The sequence below is a fragment of the Peromyscus leucopus genome, chromosome 20 (assembly GCF_004664715.2).
Source record: "Peromyscus leucopus breed LL Stock chromosome 20, UCI_PerLeu_2.1, whole genome shotgun sequence".
NCBI lineage: Eukaryota > Metazoa > Chordata > Mammalia > Rodentia > Cricetidae > Peromyscus > Peromyscus leucopus.
Window position 1 is genome coordinate 30,218,987 of NC_051080.1, and position 24,997 is coordinate 30,243,983.

Here is a 24,997-nt window from a genome sequence, read left to right on the forward strand (position 1 = left end):
AACATTCTCACACACAGTGAGGCTAAATAAAGACATTTCTCCTGAGACCTGAAGCAGTCCTTTGGTTGTTTAAGTTGCTTCTGCCCACACCCAGCAAGGAAAAAAAAAAGATGAAATGTTACCCTAAGAGCTTCTAGTCTCTGCAATCACATCAGGGGGCAGTCGGCACACTGAAAAACCTTTTAAAAAAAAAAAGCCTCTAAAGAGAGACCAGAAGTTGCTTTTTGCTGGCTATGTTGGAGACATGAGCACCTGGGAGCTGGGAGCTGGCTAAGAGTGAAACTCTGAAGGCTGAGGTCTCACAGCAGGGCCCGGGGCAACACCCAGCACCCAGCTGCGCATCTGGGGGAGATCAAAGTCCAGAAGGCAGATTTCTCCCATTCTCAGCATCCCCTCTCAACCTGTTCCCTTTCCTCTTTGATAATGGAGGCGCCACCAGGGGCTTCCGGCAGACAAGGACGCTGGGGGCCTCAAGAACCATGTGCCCTTCATCTAACAGGTCCCCTGCAGAACCCAGTTCACTCAGCAGCTTCGGCATGCTCTACAATGGGTGCTGAGAGAACTGATATGGCTCCCCTTCCAACGTGTTAACGACCTGGGACTGAAGTTTCCTGAGAAAGCCATGCCTCTGTTTGAGAGTCTGCAGGCTGACTGAACGACTACTTCCATGACTACAGAGTTTGATTGTGACAGACCAGGAGCCGAAGTTATCCTGAGCTGTCTTTAGCACCTCTGAGATAACATTCTTGTGCCTATCAGGTTAAAAGCCTTGTGAGAGATTAACTTAGCCGATCCCTACCTTCCACTGACCCAGAAGCTATGAAGGTCATCAGCTAGCAACCGAGACCCAGAGCAGAGATGTCCCTGCTCTGCTATAACCCGCCTCACTGATGTCCCTATCAACGGAGTTGATGAGTGTACTTGTTTGTGACTGTCTTTGGTTCTGTGACTATAACCGCGTCCACAGTGGAAAATGTCACTGCAGACAAGCTGAAATCTAGGTTCCTCGACCAGAATCACTTATATCTAGTTCAGAATAAACTGTCTCCTTCCCTTTTGAGTGAGAGCTGTGTTTTGCAATGACACTACTTTGTCCCCATTTAGGGGAAAATGTGGCTTACTCTTTGTGGATGTTTTCTAAAAATTTCATAGACCAAAAAGCACCTAGCGGCTTTGGCTTTGGCCTTGAGTTAGGGCAATCTTCATCTGCCTAACTGCTGCAATGTGACCAGTAATGCACTAAGGGTCAAAAAATTCATCTGTGGATCTCCTCAGCCGGAGAAGTCTTTCACTCTCCACTGGAACCAGACATCGGGAAGCCAAGCTTCGCTCACAAGGAAAATTTCAATGAAACCAGAAATACCCTGGCCCCAGCATCAGCTGACTCCAGGGACCAGTGTTACCCATTGCACAGGTATCCAAGTTGGTTCTGCCCGGGGAATTCCAGCAGGAGTTTAGAAATCGGCAGTCATCCGTACGTGAACCCCTCCCTGTACCAGCAGGACTGATAAGCCAGAAGAAAACATTTTCTGAGACCTCAGAACGCACCGACTCCCCCGACCTACAAACATTCGTGAGACCTAATGGAAAGGAAAAAGACAGCGCACCAGGCTACTCCTCTCCTCAGAGACTGGAGTGGGTGCAGGCTGGAGAGAGGCAGGCTCACCTGGCCGGTGTCTGTTGGCTGCTTCTGAGGGAAGCGAGCTGCCTTGGAGCCTCCGAGCCCCCGTCTTGCCGCCGGTTCCTCCGGGATAGTGGTAAATGACGGAAGCCGAGCACAGCCCTTCCAGGGCAGCTGGGTGGCGAAGAGAAGAAGTAAAAGGAGGGTTAGAAAAGCCACCCTGGAGGGGCTAAGGATGACTCAAACAGTCGTTCTCAGTTGAAAAATGCCCATTTCCCAAAAACAAAGTTTACAGTTAAAGTTCGTTAGCCGGGCATGGTGGTACATGCCTTTATCCCAGCACTGGGGAGGCAGAGGAAGAGGTGGGGCGGGGGAGGCCGGTGTCTCTGTAAGTTCAAAGCCGGCCTGGTTCGCATAGTGAGTTACAGGCTAGAGATAACCTGTGTCAGAGAAAAAAAAGGGGGGAAAAATCACTAGTTTTGAAGCACATAGAGACCACTTGTCTTTTGCAGGCCATGTCAGAGAGGCCTGCATACTCGGGGAAAACTTCATTTTCTCATTTATACACGGGACCTTCATTTTTAGGGTTCTTTTTGGATGGCTGGTTACACTCGTTTACTTAATGGGGTAGGGGTGAGGGCTTGCCCCAAGTCAGAGGACAACTGAAGAGATTTAGTTCTCTCCTTCTGATAGGTAGGTGCCGGGGATTGAACTCAGGTCAGCAGGCCTGGCAGCAGAGACCTTTACCCACTGAGCCATCTCGTCAGCCCTGAGGGACCAGCAGTTTCACACAGGTGCTGTGCCAGACTGTAGGGCTAGGAGCAAGAAGTACGTTGGGTTGGGAATATTTAACAGGGGGGCTGGAGGTGTGCACAGTAGTGAGCGAGTGCTTGGCTAGAGAGTGCAAGGTCCTACCCTAGGCACAGGAAGGAGGGAGATAGGGAAGGGAGGGAGGGAGGGACAGAGGGAGGAATTAATTTAAAATACCTCCAAGGTAGGACCAAAATGCCTTCCCCATATCCTACATGTATCTACACCATCTGGGACAGTAGCAGACACATGTGAACCAATCTCTCTCTCTCTCTCTATCTCTCTCTCTCTCTCTCTCTCTCTCTCTCTCTCTCTCTGTGTGTGTGTGTGTGTGTGTGTGTGTGTGTGTGTGTGTGTTTTATTTTTCAAGACAGGTTTTTCTCTGCATAGCCCTGGCTTTCCTGGAATTCACTCTGTAGCCCAGGCTGGCCTCGAACTCACAGAGATCCACCTGGCTCTGCCTCCCCAGTGCTGGGACTAAAGGCGTGTATACCACCACCGCCCCCTTAGCAACCAATCTCTTTTGTTTTTAAAGATTTATTTATTATGTATACAGTGTTCTGCCTGCATGTTTTGCCTGCAGGCCAGAAGAAGGCACCAGATCTCATTACAGATGGTTGTGAGCCACACCATGTGGTTGCTGGGAATTGAACTCAGGACCTTTGGAAGAACAGCCAGTGCTCTTAACCACTGAGCCATCTCTCCGGCCCCAATCTCTTTCTTAAGGTATCCCTGTACACACACTGCACACCCCATGCTCTCCCTAGGGGCTGCATCTTCATAATCCCTAATGTGAGCAGGAAGACTGTGCACTGGCGTGAAGAGGTGAGGGCGTAGGCATTGGCAACCAAAACAGAGGCCAAGAATACAGGCGGAAGAAAGTACATGCCTCCTTCAGAGGATGCAGGGCGAGGCAGATGCAGAATGAGCAGCAGATAGGTCACGGGAAACGGCCCCCACAAAGCAATCAGCAGGCACTGCCAGCTTCCCCCATCCACCTTTCTTTGGTCACATTCAAATACCAGTGGACACATCCACTTATCGACTCCTCTGGTCAGACTGCCTTACCCCCTAGCCACAGGAAGTCATTCACTGAGCGCAGGAGCTCCACGGACATGTGGTAGTGTACCAGGGCGTCCTGCAGCATCCCAGCCTGGAGGCACAGGTCCCCCACATGCTTCCGCATGCGTCCTTGGCACCGCTTCTTGTAATGTCTAAAAGATAAAATTCCAGGGAAACGCCTCGTTATTACCGCCCCCCCTCCCCCTCTCTCCCCCTCCCCCAGCACAGGGCCGAGCATGACGCAAGTTTCTACCACTAACAAATGCTGAGAAAGGCGGTGTTAGGCTCTAAGGTTGGAAGCCAGCAGCGGCCATTGCCAGTCATGTGAGCTGCAGGGGTCCTGGCCTCAAAGCTGTGCTGCCGCATGGTTTTTAAAAAAAGTCCGAAGCAATACCCTTGCTACCTATTCAAGACACTGCTACAGTCGGAGCCTTCTTCTCAGATAGCTCCAGTTTCAACATCATCACAGAACGTATGTCTCAGCTTTTTAGCAAATCAGTGACCCCCTCCCCACTTTTAACTTCAGCCCTAAGATTATTCCATAAAAAGAGATGGGCTATATCATCAGCCGGCTCTCTGGCTTTAGCGAACGGGACCCTTGTCTTCATAATTTCAGAGCAAGCTTGAGCAAGGGCTTCGGGTTGGGGCTCCTTAAGCACTAGTGAGGTCATGCTGTGGAACGATGCACAACCCGGAGCTTGCCTGCCCTCAGAAAACACTGCTAAACCCTTTGAGTATTAAACAGCCTCAACTGTGTGATTCTTTTAAAAAGCAAACCGCAGCTATATTAAGCGGAAGCAATTCTTTTCGGGTATAAGCCACTACAGGAGTGGGGAAGGTCCTGACTAGATCAAAGGGACTGGCAGATCCCAACAGGAAGGGAAGCCCTGGCCGGCCCAACTCCACCAGGCTGTCCTGGCTCTCTGACCACGCTGGGATTCAGCTTCTCTGCACCCAATACTATCAGAAGACATGCCTGTGTAGAGATGCAGAGGGGACACATGAGCTTTGGCTACCTTACTCCCTGGCCACAGGACTGTACCAGGATGGCCTTGCTAACAAGCAACACTGCATTGGGCTCCTCTGCCATCCCCAGGAGACACAGCCACAGCCACAGTCACCCCAAGGTCTCCAGACTAGTCTTCCTGGCCTTCCCCCAAGGGGCCACCACTCCTGGCACACCCTTACATGTTACTTTCATGCCTCAACCTCCTCCCCAAGGATCCCCAACACAGATCCCGAGAGAGGGGGAGTCCACCACCAGCTAGCTACTCTACGCCCTCATGCACAGGCCCTCCAGCCTCCTGCCATTCCGGACTGGAATGGCAGCTGAGAATATTCAGCTCAAAAGACTGCCCCAAGCCTAGCCTCACCACCTAAGTGAGGGGAAAAAAATCACTCTGGGGGCCGGAGGTGGCTCAGTACTTGCCATTTTGTCAGATAACCTGCATTCAGTTCCCAGCATCCATAGGGTAGCACACAGCTGTCTGTAACTCCAGCTCCAGGGGATCTAACACCGTCTCCTCCCTCCAAAGGCACTGTACACACCACACATGGTACACAGACATAATACTCATAAAATAAAAATAAACAAATCTTTATTTTGAACTACTCGGCAGGACTGGGGCTGTAGTTTGGTGGCAGAGAGCACACGGTTAGCATATGGTACATGGGGGAAGCCCTGGGGTGCATCCCTGGCACCACCAAGAAAGGAAAGTGTCAAAGTGGCATGTCTGGTTGCACATGAGCATTATCTAAGCCATGTCCTTGCCAGAGTGACCCGTCTCTCTGAGGGTAAAGGTTTATGGTGCCACTGAACCACCAAGGAATCCTGAGCTCGTGACAGAGCGTGGGCACTGAGGTGGGGAGATTTTTTTTTTAAGGCTCCAAAACTGACCGGCTTTAGATTCTAGCATCACAGAGCAGATTCAGAAGAGAGAAGGTCTGACCACCTTGAGCCTTCATCCTGCTACATCACCAATTAAACTCTCTGAGAATGCTGCAAAAACATGCCTGCCGACCCCACCTCGGATACCGTGGCTGATCTGAGGTACGCGGGTTCGGTCGCTAGCTGGTGACCGAGAGCTGGCTGCGCGGGCTTCTCCCCCTCTCCTCCTCTTCCCCCAGAGAGCACTGAGCCTGTGACTACCGAGGCAACACAGTAGCTCACACTTAGGAGTAAAGCACTGTCTCCCCTCCCCCACCCCTTAGATCCCTACCCAACCTTCCATTTGAGTTCACAGAAAAGACAGGACATTAGCTGGACATCCCATCCTGCTCCTGCACGGGGCCCTTCCCTTAAGGATGGCCTCACCTGTCTCTTGGCCACCACTGCCACCCAACTCGCTCCACACAAGCTCCCTCCGACAATCCACTGCCAGAGCCCAAGTTACTCAGACCTGGCTACAGCAGGCTTTCCACAATCTGGATGGACAGCCCTCCATATATATAACACCTTTTGGGCACATGTCAGCTGCCCCCAAGAGTCCACATTCCTTATACCCTGTTATTGGCGCTCTCCCCATTCCCAACTTCCAAAGGGCTCCCCAGATCAGCGTATCTATTTCTAAGGTTCTAGACACAGACTCAATGCTGGCACATCTCACCTCCTCTGACTACAAATTCAACCCCAGCTGTTTGGAGCATCTCCTCTTGACTGCCCATGTGCACCTGCCACCCTCCTCCAGCACCTGGCTACCCGTGGTACAGCACCCTAGACGGTCCAGGCAGAACCACGCATATTCTATTGGAGCCTCCCTTTGCCCCTGAAGCATGCCCTGGTGTGTCCCCCAGGACCTGGCCCGATACACAGCAAGTGCCCAGAGCTGTGCCCCCACACTATCTCTAGGGGGTCCTCACTAAAGAAGTTAGTGTCTCCTGCAAGGGGCACTTAGGAGGGCCCTGGTCTCTCACATAGGATGCCCAGAGGACAGGCCAGGACACCGATTCATGGTTCCCCTATGGTCTCATGGTCCCTGTGACAAGCTGCTAAGTGAGCAGTGACAAGCCCAGGACAAGCGATTGTCACATGAATGAATTCAGGACCTAGTGAGTGACAGAAAGGCCCTGCAACCATAGGAGGACCCCTGCTTTTTTCCCTGCAGCATCGCCCCAACTCTCTGTACTACTGACGATAATTTCCTTTCGGCCCCAACCCTCAAGGGGAGGGAATCTCTCAGTGAGGCCAGTCTATCTCCATGGAGACAAAGCAAATGCAAAATGAAAGTGTTTGCACCTGGCCAGAGCAGTAAATGGAGACTCAGAGGCCGGGTATGGTAGCAGCAGCATACAGAATAAGACCCTTGCCATACAGTGAAGGGAACCAAGGATGGGGCCAGTGGGGTCTAGGTCAGCCAAAGATCAGCCTAGAAGGCTGACTTCAGATGCTGAGAGGTCTAGATCTGTGACACAGATGAGTGGCATGCCATCAACCTCACCTGGCATGGAGTGGACTTTCTTGCCTATATCAGGGAGGAAAGTCTGGCTGGGAGGGCCTGGGCAGAGCTCTGCAGGCAGAGAGGGAATAGTGGTCAGTAACACCGGTCCTCACATGCTTAAGACTCAATGAACTAGCTATCTAGAAGGTCACTGCTTCCTGGCCTTAGAAAGGTCACCTTTGAGCCCTCTTAAAGAGAGGGACTGCTGTCCACTTCAAATGGCCTCTACCCTCTCTGGGGAGAAGCTGCTGAAAAAAAAGGAATAGAGAAGGGGCCCCTCAGGGAAAAGCAAATAGAGAAGGCAGGCAGCTCCCCACAGCAGCTCTGTTCCCCACATGTCTGACCTGCGGCCACCACCACCATGCACATCCCACAGCCGCAGCCACCCACTGCATGCGGCCTCACTCGCTTCCAAGCCTGGGGTCAAGCAGGGCTGCACTCTCGGTGTCCCACGTTAAAACATCCCCCCCCCATGGAAACCGCTGCAGCCACCCAAATGAACTGGCATCTCACATCCTCAAAACAAAAAAACGGGAGTTAGTAAAGGCTCATTTGTCACCAATACTAAAGACCACAGAGGTCTCTGGAGCAAGTATTTGGACAAACATCAAACACCAATGGGTTAGGTGCTGAGGAAGCTAAACTCTAAAAGAAAGAAATGAACAATTAAAGGGCTGCTCGGAACACACAGGGATCTAGGCAGCAGTGTTGGTTGTTTTGGTTTTGTTTTGCTTTTTTTTTTTTTTTTAAGCAATGGCGGCAATGGGAACAGCACATGGGGAAACTAGCCACTTTCACAGTGGTGTGTTCACAGCCTACCTTTTCAGACCCAACAACATACTCACAGGGCGGTACGGTAGAAACAAAAAAAGAAAGGAAAGAAAAGAAAGAGGGACAAGCAAAATTAGAAACGTACAAGAACCAAAATAACTCCGAGAGCTACACACTACATGCCCAAGACCCCCGGATGGCTCTAAGGAGTAGGGCCTGTGTGAGTGTGGACTCACGACCATGCACACCCAGGGTTGGCTGTGTGGGTACAATCAGGGTATTGTGGCCACGTCAAACCAACACTGGGCGTGCGTCCAGACATCTCCCCTCAAGCTCCAGGACCCTGTGTCATTTCATCAGGAGGAGCAGGCAAGTGTGTGGCTCTGTCCTGGCTCCAGATCGTCTCAGGAAACTGAGACTACAGTGTTGGGATAAGGACCGCTGAATCGGCTGGACTGCGGTTTCCCCCAGCATGGTTACCTCCCTCAACGTCCAAAGTAAAGGCTTTGGAGTGGGCTTGGCGGGGACATCAGCTCTGACTCAGTAGCTGCTGGCTAATCCTTCTAATCCTTCCTCCCGGGAAGCCAGGCCACGAAATTACAGGCCTGCTGCAAAGGGGAAGGAGAACGGGCCTGAGATACTCCAAAAGCATCAGTTCAGGTGAGACACGAAGATTCCACCCAGACCTCGGCTAAACATCACAGACTGTGTGACAGGGCCACTCTTGGCATCCAACCCCTAAGGCTGCCCTTGGCCTATGCTGATTCCGTGGTATTTTCTTGTCAACTCAGCACCAAGCCGAAAGTTGCTGTGTGACTCTAGATAATTCCAGAAGCATACTACTTGGTGACACCCACTCTACAGCAGGCACGTGACGCCATTTGAGCCTCCCCGGGGATCGTGACCTGAATTCTCTATGATGAAGCAGGACAGAGTTCAATGCTTTGGGCTCCTGCCTGAGGCCATCAAGCCTTTGGGTGACGCAGCCGCCCTGAGCTCTCTCTATCAAAAGGGCTTGCATCTTGCCTCTTCTGCTAGCAGTCACAGTGGCAAGATAGTGACATGCACTGAGAGCGTAAGGAACGGCCTGAAGAGTTAAGTCTGTAATTGTGATCCAAGGGAAGTGCAGGGAACAGGGCGAGGGACAAAGCCCGCAGACTCCCTCCTGCTCCATCTTGGAATGTAGAGCATGTAGACACTTCAGTGTATACAGATGGCTCTTCAGGGGCACCTGGGTGGTGTTTCTGGTCGCCTGCAGCTCCGGAATGAGGAAATGACCTGGTATGAGCACACCTGGAGAGTGCCTGGCCTGGGAGTCAGAGACCTAGGCTGCACTCCAGGGCCCAGCCCTTCAGAATCTCACCTGTGCTCTAGACAGCACTGACAGATGAAGCATCCGCCAGGGAGGCTAATTCAAGTGTCTGGTGACCACACAGTTTGTGCTTTGTTTTGTTTTGTTTTGTTTTGTTTTGTTTTGTTTTGTTTTGTTTTGTTTTAAGACAGGGTTTCTCTGTGTAGCCCTGGCTGTCTTGGAACTCACTCTGTAGACCAGGCTGGCCTCAAATTCAGAGATCTGCCTGCCTCAGCCACTTGAGGGCTGGAATTACAGGTGTGACCCACCATGCTCTGCTTTAGCTACCACCACTTAAAAAGTAAAAACAGGGCTGGAGAGATGGCTCAGAGGTTAAGAGCACCGACTGCTCTTCCAGAGGACCCGGGTTCAATTCCCAGCACCCACATGGTGGCTCACAACCATATGTAATGAGATCTGGCACCCTCTTCTGTGTACATAATAAATAAATCTTTTTTTAAAAAAAAAGTAAAAACAGGGGTATAGATGTGGCTCAGTAGGTCGAATGCTTCTCTGGCACATGGCAAGTCCTGGTACTGAGATTTCCAGCACAGCATTAAGACAGGTGGGATATGGTGGTGCTTGTCTATAATGCTGCCAGCACTTGGGAGGCGAAGGCAGGAGAAACAGAAGTTCTAGGTCACTCTCAGACCTAGACATAAAGAGTTTGAGGCCAACCTGGGCTACATGAGCCCCTGTCTCAAAAATAAAACAGTTTGAAATGAATGTTAACTTCGTTTTTTTTAACCTAACATTTATCAATGCAAAAAAAAAAATTTCATGATCTATTTTTATGTTCTTTTTTCAGTATGTGCTCACCCCAGCTCACTATAGCCTGGCTCCTCATGCTCAGAAGTCACAGGCAGTGATGACTGCAGGAGTCCCACCAGGGAACTCGTGACACCCAGGAACTGGGTCTGTGCTGACTCCTAAGGGACGACTCCTATTTAGTGGCCGATGGCCCACATTTTAGCTGTCCTTGCTGCGGCCAAGCTCTTACATCCCTTTTGCTTCCCATGTAAGGAGGAGGCACCAAGCCCTGGGCTTCTAGGTCAACCATTCCTACATAAACTTACCTACTATCTGTGTCCAGTCCCACGAAGTCCTTTTTCTCGAAGGGGACACAGAGAAGCGGGATCTTGTCCCCGGACTTGTCCGTGGCTCTGTCCAGGCGCTTGGACTCCAGAACAATGAAGAGAGACTCAATGAAGTCTTCAATGCGCTTCTCCACTGACTCACAGTTGTCGTAGTTGGGGTAGAAGGCCACGTCGGGGCGCGGCTGCTCAGCCACGTCACCCTGCAGCCCGAACACGAAGAGGCGGGAGTCATAGAGCGTGGAGCCATAGATCTCCTTCTGCACGTGGAACTTCTCGAAGGTCTGTGGCCAGTCCTTGGCCGAGAAGCAGTCGGTGATGGTGATGAGGCCCACCACCTTGCGGTGCGTCTGGAAGTCACCCCACTCATTGTTCTCGGGTGGGTAGTGGTGTCGGTAGCGGATGAAGAGCGCCCGCTGCGAGTCGCGCACACTGAGCTGGCTCACGGAGCAGATCCGCTTGTAGATCCTGAAGAAGTTCTCCTCGGACACGATGCCCACGGCCTGTACGACCACCAGGAGGGTCTGGTGGTCCTCTGCACACTGCATGTAGTCGGGGACACTCATCCTGAGGGCCTGTCCAAAGGGAAAAGTGGCTATGACAGGCATCTCTGCCATGCGGAAATCTCACTGACCCCATTAGCCGAGTGGGCAGAGACTTCGGTTTCACACACCAGGGCTACCCCCGTTAAGCCCCAGGGGCAACCCTGGTTACCACTCTGAGTGGCCGTAGTGATTTCACACAGTACCCCACAAGGCTACTTGTCTCTTCTGTGAGAAGCAGAAGTTGAAACTAACCATGGACCAAATACACCAGTATTAGTGAACTTTCCCAGTGTCCAGATTTGAAGAAATAGGAATCTCTTCATGGACAAGAGTACCACTATCCTAACTCTGTCAGACCCCTCAGTTTAGGATGTGAACTCAATACACTTCTGGTTAGAATTCCAACACAGATTCTGACAGTGAAACAAGCTAATTAATGAGCAAGGGTAGCTAAGACTCCTGATACGTCACCACGGAGGGGCTATGTATTTATTCCTCAGGAAAGCAGGACCAGGTAGAACTGCTAGGGAGGATGTGGTCTTTGTGCAGACCGACAAAAATGACCCACACATGGTGGTTCATGCCCACCATCCTGGCATTCAAGAGGCCAGGGTCAGATCGTGAGTCCCTGGTCAGCCTGGACCACACAGTCATATCTTCTCTTAAAAAAAAAAAAGTGTTTTAAATTTCAGCCACTTAGGAGGGCAGATCTCTGTGAGTTCCAAGCCAGCCAGAGCTGCACAGTGAGACGCCCTCCCCCATCTCAAAGGAAGATTCATAAAAAATAAAGAACGGCAAAGGAGCTGGAGAGATGGCTTAGCAGTAAGAGTACATACCATCCGTCTGGGGTTCCAGAGTTCAGTCCCCAACATCCATATGGGCTGCTTACAACTACCTGTAAACCCAGCTCCAGCACATTTATCGCCCTCCCCCAGCCTCTAAGGGCACTGCAGTTACGTGCAATACACACACACACACACACACACACACACACACACACACACACACGCTGACAAACATGTCCTGAATTTGACAGGTGACAGAGTTGTAACCTGGAAAGCACAGGCTGATACACTTCAGCTGGAGAGCTGAGGAGCAGGACATGAACTATGTTGATCAAGCAAATAATAAGAGCTGAGCATGGTCGCACACACTTTAGTCCCAGCACTCAGGAGGCAGAGGCAGCAGAGATCTACATAGTAAGTTCCAGGATAGCTAGGGCTATGTAAGAGGCCCTTCCTCAAAAATAAATAAATAGATCTTTTAAAAATACATAAACATAGTCGGTTGGTGATAGTGGCACACAGCTTTAATCCCAGCACTGGGGGGGGGGGGAGAGCCAGGAGGATCTCTGTGAGTTCGAGGCCAACCTGGTCTACAGAGCGAGATCCAGGACAGGCACCAAAGCTACACAGAGAAACCCTGTCTCGAAAAACAAAAACAAACAAATAAATAAACATAAGGTGTACCATTTTTAAGCACACAGTTCTGAAAGCATGCAAAGTATTCATTGCTGTACACCATCACCATCATCCATTTCCAGAACCTTCCATCTTATAGCTCTGAAACTCTGTACCTACTAACAACTAACTATCCCTCCCCTCTCTCTCTCTTTTTTCCTCTCTCTCCACACACACACACACACACACACACACACACACACACACACACACATGAATCTGGAAAGCAGTAGGCTAAAAGAAGCCAAAGGTGGACAATGGGTGATTCCACTAACATGAAATGACCAGATGCTGCAAATCCATAAACAAAGGAAGTGTGTCCACGGTGGCTAGGATTTCCAAGGGTCAGAGATGAAAAGTAACTCTCTAAAAGGTAAGGGTTTTATTTAGGAGTGATGAAAAAAATGTTCTGGAATGGTGATAGTCACACAATTGTGAAAATTTCGGACTGCCCGTGGAGCTAAGAACCCCCACAAGACCTTGCCCGTGTTAGGAAAGTTCTCTCCCGATGAGCCCTTACCCCCTCCCTCTGTTTACCCTGGGTCTCACTAAGTTGCCCAGGCTGGCCTTGAACTGGCAAACCCCTGCCCCAGCACTAGGGTTACAGGCAAACACCACTTTTTTTTTTAAGATTAAGTTTCTTGACAATATCTTCTCCTCCCCTCCCCCACGAGTCTACCATCTAAAACAATTTTAAAAAAGAAAACCAAACCTCATCAGGAAATCTTCAAGAATATTCCTAGGTTTCCAACGTCATGCACCTGGTGCTACTGTTTGGTAATAACAGACAAGGCAGATAAGGAAACAGCTGTAACTCCATAACTCTGCAAAGTCACTGTCTCTAAAGGGGGTGTGTCGGCCTCATACTTTTCCCGGAATTCAATGGAGCCTGATTGCAGCCCCGTTAAAGGCCACAGTCACCGGACCTAACACCAGAAAGCTCTGCTTAACAATGTAACAAGGAAGCGAAGCTACAACAGAAAGGCATGATCAAAGGCCGGTGCAGCGAAACACTTTCTCCTCCCAAGCTGTCACTGGAGGCAAACTGGAGTTTACAGAGCAAAGATTTCACTCCAGGGAAACTGCCCGGTCGGGCTGGGTTTGAGGCACTGGGCCGCTAGGGATGGTGCACCCGGTTCCCAGTGCAGCATTGTGGGCGAGGGGCGTGGCGCACGGTGCAGCCCAGGTTCAGGCTCCACAAGCGGAAAAGAGGAGGGACTGAGAGCCAAAGATAGCCTGGCCCGCCGGGATGCTGCAGGTGCAGCCCATCCCGGACAAGTGTACGCAGATCCTTCAGGTGCGCACACCGCACCACAGGTGCAGGCGGGGTGCCAGATGACTGGCCACCAGGTAGCAGGCTGTCCCCGGCTGGGCAGGGGACCTGGGCTGACAAGGGGACCTGAACAAGCAGTGGACCCGGCAAGCAGGAGACCTGGGCAGGCAGGGGACCCGGGCAAGTGCAAACAGGGCTAATCCCTCAGCCAGCCCCGCCGGCCCGGAACCCCAACGCGGGACCCCAGCGGGACACTTACACAGCTCAGCGGCCCCAAGCAGGAGCCGAGGCCTGGAGGGGCAGCCGGACGGAGCAGCCAGGAACCTCCAAACCACCAACCCAGCCGGCGCAGCTCCTGCGCATGCGCAAGTCGTGTTCCGGCCGAAGATCTGCCCCGGGTTTTCCAGGAGACCTGGAGCCTGAGAAGGAGGCGGGAAGAAGAGAGGAGGGACAAGAGAGAGGAGAAGAGGGTGGGACTGGAAGACTTCGGACTGGAAGAAAGGGACTGGCAGTTAGGGAAGAAAGTGGAGGACCGGGGAGGAAACAGGAAGGGAAAGGAGATGGGAGGAGCCAGAGGAGGAGCGAAGGGCGCGAAGCCTTTTTACTAGGGGAGGTGCCTACGGTGGGAACTGCCAGTTCCCCAACTCCGGGCTGGATTTGCACTCCCCACTAAGTCCCTGACGCCCCAACCACGCTCCACAACCCCCCTTACAGGTTGCAAAAGTAGGTACGTGTGGTGTAAGAATGCCTAGGAGATGCTTTCTCTGAAGAATGAGGTCAAGCTTAAGCCTGATTCAGACTAGCTACCTTTGCAGTCAAATCTGGCTCCTGACTTGGGCCCCAGCAGTAAATCCCATCCCCTGAAAGTTCCTGAGCCCCTTGGAAGCCAGCTTGCCAAGAAGCGTGGGTTGCAAGCCCCTATGTGTTTATAAAAAAGAGAAAAGATACTGGCGATTAAAATGTGCATGAGTACTGGCCGGGCGGTGGTGGCGCACGCCTTTAATCCCAGCACTCGGGAGGCAGAGCCAGGCGGACCTCTGTGAGTTCGAGGCCAGCCTGGGCTACCAAGTGAGTTCCAGGAAAAGCGCAAAGCTACACAGAGAAACCCTGTCTCGAGGAAAAAAAAAAAAAAAAAAGAAAGAAAAGGATGTGCATGGGTACATAACAGTGGCTCCAGGAAAAAAAAAAAAAAAAACGAGAAGGGGAGTCTTTCTCATGCCCGGGCTTGTGTGTTTATAGTGTTCTGTTTGAAATTTTTCTACCGTACACGTGCATTTCTTTTCAATTAAAAAATAGTAATAGAGAACCAGAGTGGACCACTCAGCAAGCACAAGGGAAAAGTGGTCTGAGCCAACACTTGTTTAAAGCTAGCCAGCATTTATTTACTCTGCTATGTATCTGTGCTGTTTTATAACTCATTTTATAATTCACACTTTTAATAATACTCTCATCTTCATCCTTGTCCCGGCCAGTGGGAAACCAATTAGTATATTTGGTTTGGGTCTGTGTTCAGGTGTGTGTGTGTGAGAGAGAGAGAGACAGAGAGAGAGAGAGAGAGAGAGAGAGAGAGAGAGAGAGAGAGAGAGAGAGAGAGAGAGCGCTCTGGCTCCTGGCACATGCTTAGCACTTACTTATCACAGATCCTCAAAGCCGAGCTATGGTGTGCACTGGGGTACAGAAAAGATGCACCCCTTGACTAGGAACATGTAAGTGGCTGGTGCTATTTCAGGATTTCAATCCAGGGCATGTCTGACTCTTTCATAGTTCTTTTCTGTTCTAATTCTCTATAAATAGATAACATAAGCAAGTTGGAAAGCAGGATGGGAAGCTGGCAATAGGGAATGGTGCTTATCTTTGTGCATCATCCCCCTGTTTAAAATGTGCCCACTGTATTAATTCACTGCCCTGGCACTTATTTGGGGGTAGGAACACCTTGCCAAACAGAAGAGGGATAGTAGATAGGAATTAGCTTGGCATAGTAAAAGCGTGCCTACATCCTCAGGCCACCAAACTGGGGTGTCCAGGACAGGCCCAGAGCTGTCTTTTATTATCTGTAACATTTCCCTAGTGTCTCCTCCGAAGGCTGGAAATTCAAAGATACACAAAGACTACCTGTAGGACATTTATGGATGACTAAAGTTGGGAAAGACTTCTAAAATAATCGGTTCTATGAGAAAAAATGCCCTTGCCCAAACTCAAGCTGGATTTGGAGAAACAGAGTGCAGCAAAAACCAGACTTTACTCACAGTCTTGCCATACCTGGAAAGCAGACAGATATAGGTTCATTACCAAAAACAATCTCCCCTATCACACACATTCATCCTCCAGCTCCTCATTGACTGAGTGACAGCATTCGGGGGTGCACAGTCCTAACCAGATGTCACCTAGGTTTCGTTGTGTTTTTTGTTTGTTTGTTTTGTTTTGTTTTTTGTTTTTGTCGGAGCTGAGGACCAAACCCAGGGCCTTGTGCTTGCTAGGCAAGCGCTCTACCACTGAGCTAAATCCCCAACCCTTTGTTTTCGTTTTAAAGACAGAATCTCACTACACATAGTTTTCGATGGAGACCAAGCTGGCGTAGAACTCACAGAGTTCCTCTTAACCTCTGCCTTCCCAGTGCTGGGATTAAAGGCATGCAACACCACACCTGTTCCTCATTACTTTCTTATATCCTTTCTTCTTTTATGTTCATGTCTCACAACAAAGACTCTCTTTCTGGCTTTTCCCACCCCGGTATCCTGTTACTTAGGGGCCCTCCAGATGCGTGGGCTTAGTCACGTACACAGGCTGCCTGTGATTTTTCCACCCTGAAGCTAAACTTCTGCTTTGGGAGGAGGGGTAGCAACCTGAAAGTCCCGACAAGCAGGCACCAGCTGCCTCTGTCATTAAGCTCTGGCCTCACGATGGGACTTTTTATCTTGAAAGTGGACCATCCTAATTTATTTACAGCGCTTTCCCCCTCATGGTCACACCAGGTCCCAACAGAGTGCTTAGAGGGGGTGGAGGCTTTGATGGCACCTATTTCTTTTAACTGAGGCTTTCTGTAACATGATGGTAGGCTGGGTGGCTTAAACAGGGGTGTTTACTGGTCAGTTCTGCAGGCTAGAAGTATGAGGGTAGGATACCAGCAAAGTGAGATTTTCATGAGGCCCTTGCCAGGATTGAAGTGTGCCCTGACTACAAAGATGGTTCACCTTTGCTACATGTGGAATTTATATGGCAATTTGATAGCATTATTTAAGAACTGCTGGGTCTTAACTCAATCCTGCATAAGAATATCATTTATAATATGCATAAATAAAAATATACCTAAATAAGATAGGATTTATTACTAGGACCTACAAAGACCGATCCTCATTTTTTTTTATTGTGTTTTATGAAGAAACACATGTGTGCAGCTATTTTCTCTGGGGAAAGACCTTGAAAGTTTGATACATTGTAGTAAGTAATATTAAGTTCTTTGTCCACACTAATACCGTACACAAGAAAAAAGAAGTGTGCCCCCAAAGACCCGTATGTGGAAGTTTACTCCTTGTGATGAGGTACTGAGGGGGGTGGAAAGGTCATCTGACCTTGGCAACTAGAGGTGGATCATTAGGAGATGATCAGGATTAAGATCCTTGGTATGATTAGGATTAAATACTGGTCACTCGGGAAGAAGAGGGCTAGCAGACAGACAAACAGACACAGAAATAAGCACACTCCCGGTCTGGTGTGCTGCTCTGTGCCACAGGGGGCACTTGGACCAGCAGAGCCATCACCAGATGGAGCCACTTTACTTTGTCCTCCACAGTACATAAGACAAATAAACCTTTATAGTTTACCAGCGCTTGGCTATTATGCCACGCAGCAGCTAATGCACTGATAGGCCAGCTCCTCTGGGTTCCAGCCTGCCAACTTCTTGTGTCTTCATGGTAGATCCATTCAGCTAGCCCCCCCCCCCGCCTCTTTGAAGGACACGAATCACACTAATAAGGTCAGAGTCCTCCTGACCTCGTCAACCTTCCTAAGACCAGACCTCCTAAACTGTCACACAGGGAATTAGTCTCAACAGAGGAATTTGGGAAGAAACCATTCAGGCCATAACAAGCCTTGTTTGAAAATTCTTCAGTAACCTGGGGATGGAGCTCAGTGGAGCCATCTTAGACCTGGTCTGAAGAGGACACGAGGGTGCCAAAGAATGAAGGAAAGAAACAAGAGCCAGCCAGATGGCGCTGCTTGTAAAGACACTTGCCACTGGGCCTGATGCCCTGAGTTCTATCCCCAGATAGGGAAAAACCCGACTCCCAGAAGCTCTCCTCTGATCTCCAAACATGCTTCGAGACATGTGTGTGCCCACACTCAAATCTTCACACCTTACACACACAATAATAAACCAGCTGACAAAAAAAAAAAAAGAAAAAGAAAAGATAGAAAAAGAGAAAGAGAGAAAATTGTCCAGTAAAAAGAGACAGAATGTGCCAGGTGGTGGTGACCCATGACTTTAATCCCAGCACTCTGGAGGCAGGAGGATCTCTTGAATTTGAGGCCAGCCTGGTCTACAGAGTTAGTTTCAGGACAGCCAGAACTACACAGAGAAACTCTGTCTCAAAAAAAAAATGAGAAAGAGAGAATCTGTTTCCCTGAAATACCCAGTAATGGGAACTCAAAGAATAGGACCAAAAAGCCTGGATAGGATTGACGATCATCATAGCCATAATTAAAACTGCAGTGCAGGTTGGAGCCCCAAGCCATCACTCCTGAACTATATGCCTTTAATGTCACCATCTACTAAATGGGATGATTTCTCCAAAGGGCTGTTATCGGGATTAACATAAGAAATCAATTGGATACAAACTGAGGCAAATTCAGTTACATATTCCCTATATGGCGCTGTAATAAGGTGATGATGTCTTTATTTGCCTAGGATAATCTCCGAGATTGTCCTAGCTAAGAATATTCTGGTCGGGTGACAGGACCACTTCACGCTGGATAAAAACTGTCAGCTCTCGGGACTTCTATCTCCCACTTGACCACTAGGCTATCTCTCACCTGGGCTTTCTAGTTCACAGGCCAGGGAGCAGAAAATCTATTTAACTGCCTGCTTCAGCATCACCAAGACACCCCTTGGTTAGACCTTTGCAACTCTCCCCTCAAAATGCTGCAGTGATGGAGATGGATGCTCAGTCAGCAAAATGCTTGTGTCAGGAGCATGAAGACCTGAGTTTGGATCTAGCACCCACATCAAACATGGGCATGGTGGAGTGCGTCTGTAACCCCAGTACTGGGGAGGCTGACACAGGGGGATCCCTGGGGTTTTTGAGCCAAGTTGCCTCACAAAAATGACTGTCTCCATGTTCACCGAGAGATCTGAAAAACTAAGGTGGGGAGTGACAGAGGAAGACGCAAAATGTTGACCTCTGACCTCCACATACACAAGCACATACAAAAACACATTCACACATGTATACTACAGACACAAATAACACAGTGGTGGTGGTTACAGTTTATGGAACTCCCATGTGCTACTTAAGAACTCAGCTGGTTATGGCAAAGTCACTACCTGGAGGGATCAGGGAATTCCTCCAGAGGAAGCCAAATTCCAAGAAGCTTTTGGTGTTATTTGGCTTGTTATATATCAGCTGTCTTCTGTTATGAAAATCATGTGTGCCTTCATAGCTTTCCCAATTGACTTTTCCCTAAGAAGGGCTAACAGTGTGGACTGATCACTTTCTGGACATACACATTCCAGGTTTTGGAGAACAGCCCCAGGAAAGGCTTTCTCTGGAATCAGATATCTCCCTTAGCCACTTTCAAGGACCAGCAGTAATAACAGCCCACATGAAGATCTCCTGATTTAAGGCAAATTCCACAAGGAGACACCGCCTAGGTCAGGTAGACATTAAGTAATAGCTTTACACAATTTAGCTCAGACCCTCCTTTCTTACATCCTTACTAACTTTATAGACCTTTAACTCCTTTTTTTTCTTCTTTTCTTTTATTTGGTTTTTTTCTTTTCTTTTCTTTGTTTTTTTCTTTCCTTTGTTTTTTTTCTTTCTATTCTTTGACCTTTAACTCCTTACCTAACCACTTCTAGGAATATTTAGATAACTTTCTGTGCTGATAGCTATGCTCAGCCAGAACCCCAGTTCAAGCTTCCCTGTAATTATCATTATTGGCAGCATCTGGCCAGGTCCATCCCCAGATGGAGGAAAGTACCTTATCAGAGATACCTCTGTACTCTCTAAGTACAGACTTAAGCAACCAGGCTCCCTGTTTGAGAAGGCCTGGCAGATGTGGCAATTAAGCTTAACTTCCTCCTTTCCCCAATCTTTCCTCCAGTTCCAGATGTCACTTTAACTATCACCAGAGGCATCTACCTGTGCACAAGTTGCCTAGCGACTGAGCACACTTTCCCCCACCCTGCAGAAAAACGGCAGATAGCTTGGACAGATAGGAGCCACAGGAAAAAAGAAGGCAGTTTTATTTTCTCCCATTGACTTAACAACTTATAGATTCTTAACATTTTCTACTAATCACGTTTAAGACTATAGTTGAGCACATAAGATCCCTCTTCTTAGATATTACCTGAATCTAGCCTTTAGTTAATTCATTTTCTCATTGGTCACTCCCCTTTGGGGTTGCAAATGATAATTAACGGTTATTGCCTCTCTATGTGATTCTTATCACCCCTCCATTTGACCCTGGAGGCCTGGCTTTGCACTGCTAAGGGAATATTGCTTATAAGTGTACATATACCAGGGCTTCCAGGGCATGGGAGGACAGAGAAGAGAAAAGATAATGGAAGAACTAGATGAGTAAGAACTTGAGAGGAACAAACTGAGATGGGGAAGAACTAAATTGAAGGGCTAGAAGAGAGTACTAGAGGAATGAGATGGGAGGTGCGGAAGAGCCAGATAGGGAAGTACTAGCTGGGTAAGAACAAGCTGAAAAGGACTTAGATGAGGCAGAATTAAGATGAGAGAATTAAGACAGAACTTAGATAAGTATAGAGAGAAATCAGGCAAGAAAGGAGCTAGGCAGGAGAACAGAACTGAAGGTGTGTATAAAGGATGTTATGCCAGAGGAATTAAAGCAAGTGGACTATAGAGCTTGATGTGCTGAAACTTCTATTTCCTGAAAAAAGTCCTCGCCGTTAGTAGTTCTCTCTCCTGAGCCCCTAGGATGTATAATATTAAGGCTGGTCCCTCTAATATTACACAAGAATCATGTGTGATGAATGGGCTTCTCGTAAGTGTCTCACATAAACTCACTCTGTCCCTGTAAGGCAGGTCACCCTAGTTAAAAGGACAGCCATACTCCTTGTGACCCTTCTTTGGTATGGAGCCATTGAGAAATAAAATATGGGAATTAGACAATGTATATTATACTGTTGGCTCTATTGTCAATGTGTTGGGTGGTGAGGCCCCAGAATTTTGAGTTTGATTTGCTAATTCCTCCTTTAGGATAATTCAGACTCCAGTATAGACAGCAACCCTCCCTTAAAGTCAACACTTAGGGTCTGGTTCAGTGGTTAAGAGCACACACACTGTTCTAGCAGAGGACCAGAGTTCCAAGCCCAACATTCATGTCAGGTGGCTCACGAGTGTCTGTGGCCACAGCTGTAGAGGATCTGACCACTCTGACTTCTGTGGCACCTGCACTCAACGTTCACATACTGGAATGCATATAAGAAAGTCAACAACTAAAGAGCAAAGATTTCGTGGCAGCTGTCGTGTCGTCCAGGCTGGTGTTGAAACTTGCTATGTAATCCAGGATGACCTTGATCTTCTGATTCTTTTGCCTCCACCTCCCCAGTTCAGGATGACAGGGATGTGGGGATTAAACCCAAGACTACATGCATGTTAAGCGAGCAGTCTACCAACCCAGCTGCATCTCCAGCCAAAAAGCCTGGAAATTAACCCCAAGGTTGGTGATCCAAGCTCATTTCAAACCTCGCAGTGCCTGTGCGAGACAACTCTGCGGCACAGGTGGATGGAAAGTGAAGAAAAGGGAATAGGTGGTAAATAAGCTGCAAGCCAGGATGCCCCTCGGGTCTAGGGAAGTACAACAGCTGAGTTCAGAGGTGTAGCCGTGCCTGGAGGAAGAGAGGCTGTATCTCCCTTTTGCAAAACACTATCACACCAGACTTGAGAGGAGACAGAGGGCGACACCGAAGTGTCATCCAAAGCATGGGCTCCTGGGGAACAGGGTCGAAACCCGCAAAGCCTGGTGTCACTCAATCCACTCCATGAATGAGCAGAATGAATGAAAGAATAAAAGTGAACCACGAAGTCCCTATGCCTGGCAGCAGCCGGCCAATCAACGCCTTCGCTAAGAGACCCGTCCCCAAGGCCCCACCTCCCGCCCGCTGTCAGAGTTCCCTCCAGACGCTCGCAAAATCCGGAGGAGTGGATTAGCGTCCCTTCTGAGACTGCGCATGCGCCGCGGCGCCCTGGGAGGGGGGCAGATTTGAACGCGATTGGCCGGGAGAAGCCAAGCTCCGCCCGACTCCGCCCGTCCCAGAGCTGGTCCTATCCACAGCCGAAGATTCGCCTTTTCCCAGCACCGCCCCGCCGCGCACCGCGCCCTGAGGCGGAACCTATCGTCCGTCGGGTTTGAGAAAAGAGGGAGGAGAACAGGAAGTGACGCACAGCGCCAGCGGAAGGCGGGCCGTCGGCGCTTGTTGAGCTGGGAACTGAGTTCTCGGCCTGCGTCAATCGTGCGTCATAGGTGGGTGGGCCTCTTTCTACGCGTGCGCGGTCGTAGGTGCGAGCGCGGGAAGAACCCTAATTTAGGCCGAAAAGGGGTTCAGGGTCGCTTGTGAAAGCGGCCTGGGTCGGGAAAAAGAGTGAGATGCCCGGCCTGCGTCAGCCCAGCGACCCAGGAGTTGGCGTGGGTGTCTGTGTGAGATTTCAAATACATCTGAAATATATTTTCAGTGGATAGCCCCTTGGCTTTGCACTCCCCAAGGAGCTGAGGCTGGTCTTGAACTCCTCACCCTCCAGTCTCTACCTCCTGCATGCTAACAGTCGTGTACCACCACACCTGGTTTGTACTAGGCTGAGGATCAAACCCAGGGCGCCATGAGCCTTAGCCAAGCTCTCTACCAACAGAGCTACACGGTCAACCCTTCCTCAGATTATGATTAAAACGCAGCCATGCGGAAACACTTCATTCAGGGTAACTGGAATGACTTTACGTTCACGGCCAATCACTCCTGTTTGACTCAGAATAAACCATCTTCTTAGGCTTTGGGGTTTTGGGTTTTTGGTTTTGTTTTTTCAAAATCACGCCTTGATTGGATGTTGGTAAGGTCATTTAAATAGAACAGTTCTTCATTCTCAAAGAGATGGTTAATTTGGGGAAATAGTTTGGCAACACTGTGTGCTTTCCAACTATAAGAAAATTGGCACGAACTGTCAACACAACTCACGGCTTTATGCATAGTCACCAAAATTTTTCCTTTTGCCTAATCTATCATTCTCTTGGTGTGGCTGTCATGTAGAAGCAACAAATGTTTGCACTAATACGGAATAGCGTTTTCACACACAAGAACTTGTGAGAGTTTCTTAGTTGACCTAAGGATTATATTTGTGCTTAAGTGTCCATACCAATGCAGAGTGCCCACTTGTAGAACAAGAAAGATTGTCCAAAAATTTATAATCCAGTTTAATAAAGATGGAATTTTACACTAAAGAGAAAAGAATGTAAAAGAATTAGAAAACCAAAAATCCTAGAATTTATCGGGGAACCTGCAATTCCATATTTGGCCACCAGGTGTCAGACGGTGCTAGCGGCCATACTAGGAAAACAAGACATCTGGGTTGAATTAGGATCTAATTGCCTCAAATTGCCTCTGAAAACCAGGGTTTTGTCACTTTGTCGGGGATCCTGGGTCAGGGAGTTCTGGGCAAATCCTGAGTAGACAAGCCGAGGAGGACCTCATAAGAGAGCTATAAATGAATCGGCCGTGGTTTACTTCTCAATATAGTAATTTAAGAATTCAAGTTATGCTGGATGCAGGGGTACAATGCTTTAATTCCAGAACTGTGGAGGCAGAGACATGTAGATCTCTGTGAGTTCAAGGCCAGTCTGGACTACATAGAGAGGCCTTTATCACAAAAAGAAATAGAATTCAAGTTATTCAGTACACTGCTTTTCATTACGTTGTGTATCAAATGTCACACATACAGTAATATATAATAATATAATTGGAAACATATCTTATATATGTGATGCTATTGCCTTATCATTAGAATGTTGGTCTGTATAGTCAGTATCTTAAATATTACAGCATTAATAAAATTTTATTTTTAAATTTTTATTTATTTATTCATGTGTATATGTGTGTACATCTGTGGTATCTTTAACCCCAGCACTTAGGAAGCAGACACAGCAGATCTTTGTGAGTCTGAGGACAGTTGGGCCTACATAGAGAGGCCCTGTCTCAGAAAACAGAAAAAAAAAAAAAAAAAAAAAAAACAAAGAGCCAGTCGGTGGTAGCGCACGCCTTTAATCCCAGCACTCGGGAAGCAGAGCCAGGCAGATCTCTGTGAGTTCGAGGCCAGCCTGGTCTACAGAGCGAGCTCCAGGACAGGCACCAAAACTACACAGAGAAATCCTGCTTCGGAAAAAAACAAAACAAAACAAAAACAAAAACAAAGAAAAGCAGTCGGGGGCCACTCATGGTGGAACATACCTATAACCCCAACTCTCAAGGCTGAGACAGAAGGGCTGAAAGTCCAAAGCCAGCTTGGGGTACACAGCCACATGGCAAGATCTTGTCTAAAGCCGGGCAGTGGGGATGCACGCCTTTAATCCCAGCAGAGCCAGGCAGATCTCTGTGAGTTCCAGGCCAGCCTGGTCTACAGAGCGAGCTCCAGGACAGGAACCAAAACTACACTGAGAAGCCCTGTCTCAAAAAAAACCGAAGGAGGAGGAGGAGGAGGAGGAGGAGATGATGAAGAAGAAGAAGAAGAAGAAGAAGAAGAAGAAGAAGAAGAAGAAGAAGAAGAAGAAGAAGAAGAAGAAGAAGAAGATCCGTCTCAAGGAGAAGTGGGAGGGCAGGGAGAGGGCTCCGTGGTTAAAGTCCTTGGCCACACAAGAGTGAGGACTGGAATTAGGGTCCTGAGAAGCCATGTAAAATGCTGAGTGACCATGGTGGCCAGCCTGTAATCCCAGCCTCAGAAGGCAAAGATGAGGGATTCCTGAGGAAGCTGACAGAAACGGAAGAGAACCAAGGAAGATTTCCAACATCAACCTCAGGCCTCTACATGCACATGTACCTATGTGCAACACACACACACACACACACACACACACACACACACACACAAATACACATGCACACATGCATACCACACTCAGACACACATGTAAAGAAAAAAAAAAGGAGACAAAATATTCAAATAAAGGAACTGGAGAGGACTTAAGTTTGATCCCCAGGACTCACATGAAGGAGACATGGCCATGTGCACTGGCGATGTGGAGACAGAAAGATCCTGGGTCTGGCTGGCCAGCTAGCTAGTCTAGCCAGATCAGTGACCTCCCAGTCTCAAAATATAAGCTGGAGATCAATTAAGGAAGATGCTACA

At 48.9% G+C, this 24,997-nt stretch overlaps 1 protein-coding gene across 4 annotated transcripts in view; it reads right to left on the reverse strand.

The window, feature by feature from the left end:
- Trappc9 (trafficking protein particle complex 9) overlaps positions 1 to 13,819 on the reverse strand; it is a 479,996-nt gene extending 466,177 nt beyond the window's left edge. For 2 of the 4 annotated variants that reach the window (XM_037197522.1, XM_028885994.2), the window contains exons 1-5: positions 13,684 to 13,819; positions 10,129 to 10,721; positions 7,750 to 7,770; positions 3,500 to 3,645; positions 1,667 to 1,795 (exon numbers count right to left, since the gene is read on the reverse strand). In XM_037197522.1, coding sequence (XP_037053417.1) covers positions 1,667 to 1,795; positions 3,500 to 3,645; positions 7,750 to 7,770; positions 10,129 to 10,712 — 880 coding nt within the window. In that variant the 5' untranslated portion in view covers positions 10,713 to 10,721; positions 13,684 to 13,819. The remainder of the gene's footprint in view (positions 1 to 1,666; positions 1,796 to 3,499; positions 3,646 to 7,749; positions 7,771 to 10,128; positions 10,722 to 13,683) is intronic. The other 2 variants (XM_037197521.1, XM_037197523.1) reach the window with 2 other exon arrangements.
- Between the last annotated feature and the right edge of the window lie 11,178 nt (positions 13,820 to 24,997).